This window comes from Ornithodoros turicata, chromosome 7 (assembly GCF_037126465.1).
Source record: "Ornithodoros turicata isolate Travis chromosome 7, ASM3712646v1, whole genome shotgun sequence".
In the NCBI taxonomy this organism is placed as follows: domain Eukaryota; kingdom Metazoa; phylum Arthropoda; class Arachnida; order Ixodida; family Argasidae; genus Ornithodoros; species Ornithodoros turicata.
The window spans coordinates 22,924,147-22,936,434 of NC_088207.1; the positions used below are offsets into that span (position 1 = coordinate 22,924,147).

Sequence of the window (12,288 nt, forward strand, 5' to 3'; positions counted from 1 at the left end):
ACCGGTTCTATTTTTGGCGTGGCCGAACAGGAACTGAACCGGAACGAAATCCAAGCAACACGAACCCGAATCCGAACCGAACCCGTATTTTTTGCGGTTCGACGCCCTGGTTTTATCATGTTTTTAAGGCGGAATCACTTCTTCAGATATCTATGGGCAGTACGTTTGGTACTGGCGTGTTCTCTTAGCTTTTCTCTAGTCAATGATGTATTTTTTAGAGGAGAAAGTTGACCCGTTGATTTTTAATAAATTAAAGTTTGGTGCGTCTCGAATATGTGCTACCATCTCGATAAAGTGTCGCACACTAAAATATTTGCGAATTCGCACTCAATACAAATCAACGGATATTCCTGGAATTCTACAAAATGTGTCATTGAAAAGGGTAATACAAGGAGAACATGCCAGTACTTCTGTTGTGATGATATTTTACTCAGTTTCTGAGCGCTGTGCAAACAAACTTTCACTATTGTCTTGCGAAGAAGTGATTCCCCCTTAAATAAAACCTATTTCTAAGAAATTAGTGACATCCTCTAGTGGAACACCTTGTATATATGAGCACAAAAAAAAAGGTGAATTCAATGAGAGGGGGGGGGGGGGAGATTGTGCGGTTCGCTAGAATATTGTGTTATCAGCTACATGCAAATAAAAGAGGCGACAGGGCGCTGTACATTCATGGACCGGTACCTTCTTTTTCTCCATTCTTTTCATAAGTGAACAAAAGACGTTATGACTCGCTCATGATCACGCTGTTACGAAACAATAGCACACACGAGGGCACGTGTTCGCTTTTCTTCCACTTGCGCAACAATATCCCACGAACGTCATGTCCAGGTTGCTCTCTTCTGTGGTCTTCTTCTTGTTCGCTTTGGGATCGGCAGCGTCGAAGAATGTTCCACCAGTGACCGTTGCCGTATGCCATCTTACTCACGGATCTCCAAAGGGCAGCATACATTTCTTTCAAGAGGTGAGTGGCTGTATATAATGCCGAGGGATTTTCGCAGCACCGCTGAACACGCCCTTATAGCCGCCCAAATATTTTACAACACTTCCTCAAAATACCTGCTAACCACGCAAACTACACCTATACGAGGGCCAAAAAAACCTCCAAAACAAATGAAAATCACCTCCAATTGCGAACGTCCAAAATGGCCGAAAAGCAAGCAGAATTAGGTGCCATCACTCCCCTGGGAAATTTTAACATCACGTGTCCTGGAACCTGGGAGGCACCTTCCACACCTACGAGGTGGATACCGTACGCAAGTCACTGATAATATCATTTATAATAGCGAATCGTCGCTCAGTTATATCGTTTGTCATCTCGCTCAAACGAAATACATTCAAACTCCTTTATAGCGAACACCTTTTTAACGAAAATACCACTACAGCAATTTTTTTTTTTTGCGGTCCCGCTGGAGTCTATAGGTCCAATAATGGACATCCTTTTTAACGAAAATACCTTTACTGAGATTTTTTTTGCTGTCCCCTGAGCTTCGTTATAAAGGAGTTTGACTGTATAACAATATGTCGGGCATAATAAAACCAATCAACCAGAGCAGCTCCCGTGGCATAGTGGTTAGGGTGCTGGCTTTCGACGCCGAGACCGGGAGGTGACACGGGATCGAATCCTGTCAGAGGCTGTGCTCTCTGAGGTTTTCCCTGGGTTTTCCGAAGTCTTTCCCATACGAATGTCGGCACAGTTCCCACTGAAGTCGGCCCAGGGCGCATACTAACCCCCCTGTCCCCCACTCCTTCCTGCTGTCCTCTCTCCATCTGTCCACGTCTGTATACGCCGCACATAGCCACAGTTGCTTCGCGGCGGTAACACGGAATTTAATAATAATAATAATAATAATAATAATAATAATAATAATAATAATAACACGAAACTGCCCAGTCACCGTTGGTAATCGTTCAAACCGCAGCAAGACGTTTTCAACCCACAACGTTGCGTGATCCGTTTGAGTCAGAGGTTCAGACGACGCATCATATACTGAGGAAGTGCCACACAGAAGAATGAACACATAGACCATATGAACTTTTATGTCCAAACAGTGAAAATTAAATAACGTTGTAAACGTTGAGTTATATCGGCTAAACATCGGCTATAACATCAAAACGCTATGTTTTTGCGACCCCTTGTTACGAAGCTATTTCACTCCGGAGGTCGCACGGTGAGAGAGCTCCACCTCCTCGCCCATTTTTGGAGTGACGTCTTGCCGCGGAGAAAGTTTTCCGTTTTCATGACGACGCATGCGGTTGTAAAATACAGAGGTGACACAAACCAACGCCACCTAGATACAGAAAGCGTCCTTACTGCCTCCCCTCCCTCCCTCCTTCGCTACGTGGACATATAAAGACAGAATTCGTCTCCAACTGCTGCGATTTCAGAAAATCCCAGTGCTCTTTGCGCACGCATTGCATCCTGGGCGATTGCTGAGCGGGGGAACGAAGAATAATCCTTCACGTTTCGCTTTCGTTGACTTTGACACGTCGTGGACAATGAACCGGTAAGGGAGAAGTCGAAACAGTTTGGAGGCCACCCGTTTCTTTCGTCTTAGTAAACTCATACAATCCAATGCGGCGCTAAGCACTCTGGGTTTTTCTGAACTCGTTCTATTCAAGAACTCGCAAATGATTGCGCCTAACTTCGAACCTGCGGACTTAAATCTGCAGACAAAACGCGCTACACACTTTTGAGAAAGATATGGGACCGTTTTGTGCTTTATCTTAAAGTTTTCCCCATTTAGTACACGGGGACGCTCAATCACTACTCGCAGACGACGGCGGTTCGTCTCCTTGGCTACGACTGCTGCAAGCACGTTCGTGATTGGCTACGGCCATTGAAAACACGATCCTGATTGGCTGACTCGTAGTCGTTACGTCACGTCGACTAGTGAGCAGGCTTTCTCTATCTACACTCTTAGAAATGAACTTCACCACATAGCACGTTCCTAGCCAACCATCATCCCGCATGACAACGTTCTCGCCCCTGATTTGCTGAAAACGGGAGGAGGAGCCTATTTTGTGGCCATTATGCAGGGCACAAAATAGGCTCCGCCTCCCGTTTTCAACAAATCTAAGGCGAGAACGTTCTCATTCGGGGTGATGGTTGGCTAGGAGCGTGCTATGTGGTGAAGTTCATTTTTAAGAGTGTAGGTGGTGTCGCACAAACCCGCCATTGTTGTAACTAGTCTCAAGCGGGTGCTTTTCGCAAAACCGCCACCTATAGTCGTGGTCACACGTCATAGCTCAACTCCTAGCCAACCGTCATTGCGAATAATATCATTCTGTGTCATGATTTGTTCAAAACAAGGGGGAGGCGCCTATCTGGGACAAGATAATCTGTCCCGGATAAGCGCCTCCTCCCATTTCCAACAAATCAATACACAGAATGATATTATTCGGAATGATGGTTTGCTATGAGCGTGCTATGTGGTGAAGTTCTGTTTTAACAGTGTAGGACTACAATGTATTAAATGGATCCATACATATAATGGACTGCATGTGGTTTCTCAATCCCTTTACACCGCATAACACGCTCCCAGCCGTCAACATGAATAGCATCGTTCTCTCTACCCTTTTGTGACACGTGTCAGTTGTCACAAAAGAGTGTACACCATGCGCTTTCCACAAAAACGTTTCCTATCATTCCGTGCAATGGCTGGCGTTGAGCGTGTTGTGTGGTGAAGTGCCTATAACGAGATCTCTAGTACTTGTGCTCCTTCATGTGACTCCAACGGATTTCAGGTTCACAGCTCCCCGGTAAATATTTTGGGTAAATTGCTGGAACTGCCGGCTGGAATGCACGGATTTCATGTCCACAAGTCCGGCAACATCACGGGAGGTAAAGCTGAGCATCGTATTTCCCTTCCTAATTTGTTAGAGATACGTGTAAATTACATTATATAAAAACACGCCGGATACTGAAGTTATGTCAGAACTCCCTCTCTGGAAAAACGAGTAGATGTCACTCCCTAAGAACCAACGACGCCGCGACTTTGAGAAAAGTAATGCCACGGTCGTGGGGACATCTCATATAGCCGCGGCTGCATGAAATGACGCGCATCGTATGGCGCTATACCGCACCTCCTCGCGCCTATCCCGACCAGTGAAATGGCTGACGTAGCACTATCGGAGAGGATATTATGCGATAAGCCGATACGATACGCTTTTGTCGCATTCATGTAAACCCAGCTATGCAGGCGCTTTTCCTCGTCTGAGAGCCGCGCGCTCTCACCCCTCACTCCGGACTCGGAAAATGGCCTTTATTTTATTTAGTCCATTATTTAGTCCCATATTTTATTTAGTCCATTTATTTAATCCATATCCATGAAAAGAAGGTGCCTCAAGGATTCGACACGCGAAATTTCAATCCTGTTTACGACTGCTGTGCATTTCTGTCAATTTTTGAAGATCTGCTGAGCCTCCGCAAGTTTCGATGACGCGAGGAGCGGGTGACGTAATCATAAGCCCACATATTGCAATGATGTCACGTTCTGGAGAGGGCACTCGTCTCCTAGCGAGGACGCCGGCGTCCGGGGAGGGTCACGTAATGGAGAAATCACGTGACTGTTCGAAAGAGGGGACAATAGGAGAGATGTATTCTCCCTCCTTTGTGTTTTCCCGAGGGGCGGAGCGGTCGGAGGATATGTCACGTGGGGTTCCGCTAAAGGAGTGCAAAAAGGGGAGTACCCCGCGAAAGACGCGAAGGGGAACAACGTTGCCAGATGAGAGCCGGGCGCTTCGTCGGAGCCTCGCATGACGTCACAGTTCTGAAAAATAAAAAATTATTCTCTCTAGCTTTCGCGCCATGTAGAGCCAAAATATTTTGCAGGAATGTAAAGTGATAGACAGATTTCAGATAGCCATAATAGACAAGAATATTTCAGTAACGTAACTTTGGTAGAATCCTGAAGACACGAGATGTAATCCTCGACGTCATGCCGTCACGCCGTCGGATCTTCTGCAGCCGCTGAAGCAGCACTTTTCGGTCTCTTCGGACAACTTTTCGCAGCACTTTTGGGACAAAAAAATATAACCGGGTAGATTGTCGGTCGATGCCGAACGTAGTGGTATCGATTTCACAGATGGGTTTCCGGATGCGACCGTCCCTTTTATGTAGGACGATACCATTCTGAATTACGTACAATTGTGTCCGATCGATGTTTATGGCGAAGTCCTGTTTTAACGGTGTACAACAATTTCGTCGATGGAAATTTGTTCCGATCAATAACTTTACGAACAGATAGACCGAACAACAACAGCTTTATTTTAAACAATGAGCGGGGAGTTTAATCGCCAAGGACGATACTCTACCCCATTGCTGGTGGTGATTTGGGGAATGACCTCCTTCACAATAAGCATCCGATTGTGTCCAGAAAGGTCAAAAGAGCTGTGAGCGCAAAGCGTTGGTGGGCTGGATTCGACCAGGGAAAAGCAATTTTGATAGGGAGAAGGGGCGAAAGTTCAGCTGACTAAGAGACCCGGAAAATGATGCAGTTCGGGAAGGTTGGTAGTGTGTGCAACGAAGAAGAATGCCGTATAGATCTTCTAGAACACCGCAGTGACAGCATCTGGCATCTGGAAGAGCCAACTTGTCTCAAGCGGTGACGCCACTGAGCCGTAAAGGCCACATCGAGTCGCATTCCGTGAATTAATGCGGCATCTTGCAGCAGGTAGACCGACTTGGTTTATCAGACAACATAAAGTAGAATTCTAACATACGAATAATGTTTTGCAACGTCAAAGTAGTATATAGAGGCGCCCCTTCTGAGGTATATATCCTACAGGCTGACGTCATTTTAGCGGGACTGCTTTCGCTGCAGGATGTCAAGGTGCCCTGGGCCATTACAATCCTGACAAAGTCGTCCATGGCGCGCCCAATGACACTATAAGGTGAGCACTTATATACCGGACGATATGATAAAGGAAGCTGCAAAATCCATGGCGTATACCTTTCCTCGTTTGTTTGTTTATTTATTTTTTCAATAAATAAATCGGGGGAGAGAACGATGTCACTCGGGCTGATGGTTGGCTAGGAGCGTGTTATGTGGTGAAGTTCATTTTTAAGAGTGTGCGCCTTACGCTTTCCACAATCCAGGAGTAATATAACGGTATCATTCCGTGCAAACGCTGTCCTATATAGCGTGTTACCGGTGAAATTTAAGAGTCTCCGATAAAAGAAGCATGCAGGTACACACGGTACCTGATGAAGCGTTGTCCATGCACCACGCGAAAGCTTGTATACGTATTAAACTTAGAAAGCTTCATTATCTTTTTGTCGTTCTTTTTAATGTTTCTGCAGTGTACCACTACCGAATAAAAACTGTCGGAAGACGTCGGGGACCATTCTCTTTTGTTTCCTGTTATTGGTTGTAGATTTTTATGCCCTGTTTTTGAGCTTGACACTTGCTTCCTCCTTATAGGCATGTTGGCGACCTTGGGAACATCCTAGCGACAGACGACAATGTCGCCATGATCGACATCTGGGACTCTGTCATCACGCTGAACGGGCCCCGTTCTATCATTGGACGATCGATTGTGGTTAGCACCAGGCCCTGAAATGCCCATTTGAGTATATACAGGGTGTTTCTTTTCTGCAACAAATTTTCATAGAAAGGGGAGTTGCCTTAGAACGCTTTTACTTGTGTCATGGATAACTCGACGCGGCTGCTACTAGGAAACCGTATGTTTTTCTCAATTAGGGGACTAATTAACGGATATATTCGAATGAGCTTTTTTTAATTTTTTGACTTTAGGGAGCACATTGCAGTTGCGATGTTAAACCCTGATGTCCATATGATGCGCTTGAACCACTGAAGAAGCACAAAAGTAATTGCAGCGTGCGCTACGGCGCTTGTGGAAGAAAGATCCAACGGGAAAAAAGATCCACCGGGAAAGAACATCCAACGGGGTCACGTGACAGGTGGGAAAAAGATCCAAAGAAAAAAAAAGATCCAAACGAGAAAGAAGATCCATGCAGAAGAAACATCCATTGGGAAAGAAGATCCACGCGGCAAAAAGGTCAATAGGGAAAGGGAATCCAAGCGAGGAAGCGCGTGAGCGTGTATACATCTGATCGAAAAGAATGCTTAATAAGCGGGGCATCGTATCATACTGTCAGTTTGTATGAAGTTTAACCCGATATTTCGACGAAGACCGCTTCACCTGGGTGATCGGAATTAGTCACAACTATCAGAGAACACACCAAACCGCCACGCCAAACAAAGACCCTGCGGGATGTTCTGTGTCTGTGTCTGCTGGCGTATAACGTGTATTATGCAGAGGAAACCGAGGAATTACACCTGATTCAATCATTCAGAATCAGCTCAACCCGATTACACACGTGTTATTGAAAAAATATATAACCCTATCCCCCCCCCCCTCCTCCTCCCTCCCCGATGCTGCTGAAAGCTATAACAAAATATCTCAGGCCGTATGGCATATATGACTTCTGTCAGATTCGCAAAAATTTGGAGCCACGAGAGTTTTGCAATAGTACTTGCAAGTGCAACACTTCCTCATCCTAACTGAAGAAAATGCTCTGTTGTGAATCACCATTATTCGGACACGAATTGAGCAGTCTCTCGTTTTTATTTTTAGGAAGGTGTATGAATTGACCCCATATGTGTTTGATGATAGCATTTTCGATCCAGAAGCTCTCAAAGTACCAGGAGAAGTAAAGTAGCCGGTGATCGGAATCGCTTCGACTGACCTGACGGATTGTCATTATAGGACAGGGAACCAGCAGATGGCTTGTTGGCGGTATTATAGCGACAGATTTTTTGTTAGATCATCCTTGCAGTCTACATATTAGGGATATTATTATTACTTATTATTATTTTCTTAGTCTAAAAATATTGGTTGTGAAGAATTCATGAAATAGAGTAAGCAACAACGATAGCAACGAATGCTTAAGTCATGATGATGTAGTCAGATGTTTCGTGCTGAGGCGGCATCCTGTCCGATTGCTTGAGAGGAGTTGTTGAATGATGATGAATGTTCACAGCTCACGCTGGAGCCCTGTTACTGCTAAAAATGTGATGAGGGCTTGAAGAGCTTGTATGCGCTGGGTTGGCTGGAGGCAGGGGCGAATGCAAACCATGCCGTGATAGGTGCTACATTGCTTTTTAGGAGGAAAAAATATACGCAAGGAGCCATGTCGCAATACGAACTCCAACTGTACAAAACAAAGAGGTTCCAACGTGGTCACGTGACGGAGGGAATGAAGATCCAAACGAGAACGAAGATCCATACGGAAAAAACATCCATAGGGAAAGAAGATCCATGCGGCAAAAAGATCCATAGGGAAAGGAGATCCATTAGTGGATCTTCTTTCCCTATGGATCTTTTTTCCCTTTAGATTCATTTGTTTACAAACAGGGAGAGGTTTGTAAATTGGATAGGATTCGGGAGGCATGAGATTTAGGCTCGGTTTCACCAACGTCGATTAACATTTGAACCGAGATGAACAGTCCCTTAACTTAAAGGGGTTGGGACAGTTTCGTAGATGTGGTTCATTAGATCATGGGCGAATATTGTACATGCACGCAAGAATACTGAGGAAAAAAGAATTATTCTTGCACGTGTCGTACTTATCGAGATACAAGCCCTCGAACACACTCCAGGGCAAAGCGCTGACGTCAGAGAGCTCAGAGTAGCTTCCATTCCCATTGGCAGCCGTGAGCACGTGAGTTCTCGTGCGCTGCCTCACTGGCGGCGGCGAGGGCTGTGATGTCAGGGCAGCATGAGTTTCGGTTTTCGCGGGGCCCATTTTCTCCGCTTCTATTACCCTCCTCGCTTTGAAACTTTCAATACAAGTTCACATCAATGCAAAGAAACGTCTTTTACGTTACGTGACCTGTCGCAACTGTTATTCACTACAGGGAGTTATTGTCACTGAAACATTCATCACGTCACCAACTATTGTTTGTTTCAGCAACCCTTGATCTCGGTTCAAAGTTAACCAGCATTGTCGTCTATATAGGAAATGTGCCGATCAGAGGCATCTCTCGCACGCTACGCTCGTCGCTCCTGGGCAATAACTCGAGTGTTATTTGTTCTACAAAAACGAAACAGTTGTAGACGGGCATTTCAGTGCACGTGTAAAGGCGGCACTACAGTGCACACTACGCTGCGTCGTTCGCGATTTATGAGCTAAAGAAATCCCAATTTATGCTTTCTCGCGCCCTCGCCTTCTCATGAAGCGCGTCAATGCAGAAGGGGCCCCTGAATGGTCTCTCCAAACGATCTCCCTCAATGATTGGACAAATCGTGTGGGGAGACGAATCAGGGGCCGTTCCGCACTGTCGGTCTTCTTAAGAAGGCGCCTTTACGAGTGAAAGAGACGTGAATGATCTGATCACAACTTAGAGCTCCATCCCATCCTGCAGGTCCATGAGAAGGCCGACGATTTGGGCCGCGGTACATCGGCCGACAGCCTGACTACTGGCAACGCTGGAGGCAGACTCAACTGCTGCCTCATCACCGAGGAAGACAACGCTCCCGATTCGTCCTCTCCCTTCCGTCGTCACATATATAGGCTCCACAAGAAGCTCTCAGACGACCAATGATGTCGTTGCGTTAATGTGATTTCACGATTACGTTTTCTCTGGATTCGAATATCCTGTATAACAAACGCGTCACTTTGTACACTCTGAAACGTCCTGTGGTAGATCGCTACTCTTTTTTCTTTTTTGGGGATTTGTCCGTGGAAGTTTATTAAACATCTATCGACACAGTTTCAGTTACGATGTCCTACGTAATGAAGAAAGCCTATGGGCGAAGATTTCATTCACCAGCTCGCCTGCATCTATAGCTGCGAAACTATAGAGCAGCACTGATGCAAACTTTGCAGGTGGCTAGGCGGGAATCCTGCTTCCTGCAGGACAGTGTGGACGACTAATTACCTGAAATCCATTAACCAATTTATTAAATAGACGTTTTCTGGGAAATTCGAGAGCAGAATTGGAACCAGTCATCACTGAAATTCCCTGAAAAGCAAACGTACCTCGAGATAAAAAAAAGTGACCTTTTTTACAATGCTTCTGGGCGCCGAAGAGGATTCCCTACATATTCAATATGTGGTGCCAATATGGCGCAGGCTGTGCTTTGGCGCGCGCCGATAGTGTTTCGCTGGACAGCCGCTAGGATACGATGCGAGCGTGAAAAACGTCCATTGCCGAATTTCACAATGCAAATCAGCCAAAACCAGAACTACGCACTCTTCGAGTGCAGAAACCACATGTCTTCGTCTTCCATCTTCGTCTGGGTCGGACAGCACTCTATCTGGCCATTAGATCAGCGCCTATGGTCCAAAGCACCTGGTCCCCTCTCGTGGACTGCGATGCATGTCGCTCTTTCTGCGCTCGAGTAGTGCGTAGTTCTGCTTTCGGCTCATTTGCATAGCGAAATTTGGCACATTTGGCAGGGTGCTTAATAAGGGCTATGAATTTCGATAATGGCTGGCTCCAATTCTGCTATCTCGCATTTGCCGGAAAACATCTGAGTAACATCGTCGTAGATAAGGCGAGTAGATACAGAGGACGAACACCATTCCATTGAACATCTAATACATTGAACTTCAGCTCCCCGTCTTGTGACGCCCGAGAATGCCATAGTACGCTCGGGTGCTAGCATACGTCAACGTTCTGAAGGCATATTAAAGACCGTTCACTATTAAATCTGTAAAATACCAAGGTGCAAAATATCAAGGTGTGAAGCTGGTGGTGGTGATGGTGAAAGGGCTCGCAAGGTCTGAAGCTAAAAGTATGTCGAAATGCCTCGGTGCCAATGCCATTCTTGTGTTTCATCTCCAAGGTGTGCTTACCTTAGTTGTGCGAGCTTTGCTGCGCACGTATGTAGATAGATGCATTCTGTTTATTCTGGGACAGTTGCTTCACAGATTAATTATGAAGTTTGTTTTATAAAAGTAAAATTAATTGTTTGTTTAAAGTAAAACTGCAACCCCAAAATAGTTCAGATATGTGGGATCAAAAAGAAAAATGAAAAACATGCGCCCAACGAAGAAACCTAGTATAACACCTGATCGACAGTTTTTTTTTTTTTGTGTGTGTGTGTGTGTGGTTTTCAAATTGAAAACAGACTGCTTTGTGTGCTAAATAAAGAAAACTTGGTGTGTGCATACACTATATATACATATATGTCGTTCTTCGCACAGAGGATGTAACAATGGAAGTGTGAAAACTAATATACAGGGTGTGTGCAGAAAAACATGACCCGCATTTAGGCACATAGCTTGTTGCCTACCTAACTAACGAACTTCCGGTGGCGCACGATGGCGCATTTATGCGTGCGAAATCTGTAGAAAAATTGTGGAAGCCATACCCAGCTTAAAAAATAAACGGAACAACGAAAACGTCGGCTTCCGTGCATCAGAATAGGACAACATGGTGGGCAACAGGGTGTATGTGAAAGGGCAACATGGTGCACGTAGGAGAGTTGTGTTCAAGTACCGCTAGGGGAGCTATCGGTGCATAAATCGAAACGATGTCCCACATGGATGCTAATCGGCAGTGCCCCTAGCGGTGCCTGCACATAACTCTTATGAGACCGAAATACACTACCATGCAGTGTCATGACCGCCCTATTCTAATGCATGGAAGCCCATGTTTTCGCGCTTTGTTTATTTTTTTACATTGAGTATGGCTTCCAGGATTTTTTTGTAGCTTTCGCACGCATAAATACGCCGTCGTGCGCCACCGGAAGTTCCTCGGCTAAGTAGACAACGAGTTACATGTAAAAATGCGGGTCATGTTTTTCTGCACACACCCTGTACAATTAATAGTTGTGAGACTCGAAAGGAACAATCTGATTTTGTCACTAATAGTATAACAGATGTGCAAGCTTGCCGAGGCTATGCACGACTGTCGCTATGCAAGTGCGAGGGCGGAAATTCTCTGGAAATTTTACATGGGGGAGGCGGAACCTTGTTGTTTCCCTCTTCCAAATGACCAATGGTATACCATTTCCGGGGGTTGCACCCCCCCCCCCACCACCACCACCACCATTGCCCGATTCTGGCTACGCCACTCCTTAAAGTGGCAAAAAGTACACTACGGGCATGCTGAACTTTTGGTGAAGTTCGCGAAAAACAGCATCGCCCGCGTCCGCGCGCATCGAGGGTTACCCAGCGGCCTAATGCGCAGTATCGCGGGGTACAACGGCCATTTGCATTTCTTTTGTCTAGTTGGTGGACGAATTCAAATATTTGCTTACAGGCATCTGAACGAACTTATCTAACGTCATCTGGGTGCCTTGAAAGCTGCA

General features: G+C 45.7%; 1 protein-coding gene across 1 annotated transcript; it reads left to right on the forward strand.

The window, feature by feature from the left end:
- Nucleotides 1–747: 747 nt before the first annotated feature.
- Nucleotides 748–9,745, forward strand: LOC135400344 (superoxide dismutase [Cu-Zn] 5-like). The gene is made up of 5 exons (XM_064632178.1): nucleotides 748–964; nucleotides 3,748–3,844; nucleotides 5,826–5,895; nucleotides 6,426–6,543; nucleotides 9,393–9,745. The coding sequence occupies exons 1-5, from the start codon at nucleotides 824–826 to the stop codon at nucleotides 9,570–9,572; spliced, it is 606 nt and encodes a 201-aa protein (XP_064488248.1). The 5' UTR covers nucleotides 748–823; the 3' UTR covers nucleotides 9,573–9,745.
- Nucleotides 9,746–12,288: the final 2,543 nt, after the last annotated feature.

What these genes read in the sequence shown, in the direction of transcription:
- LOC135400344 (XM_064632178.1), top strand. Translation starts at nt 824, where the DNA reads ATGTCCAGGTTGCTCTCTTCTGTGGTCTTCTTCTTGTTCGCTTTGGGA. An exon ending in GCATACATTTCTTTCAAGAG is followed by an intron (nt 965 to 3,747) that starts GTGAGTGGCTGT and finishes AACGGATTTCAG; the next exon opens with GTTCACAGCTCCCCGGTAAA. An exon ending in GCGCCCAATGACACTATAAG is followed by an intron (nt 5,896 to 6,425) that starts GTGAGCACTTAT and finishes TCCTCCTTATAG; the next exon opens with GCATGTTGGCGACCTTGGGA.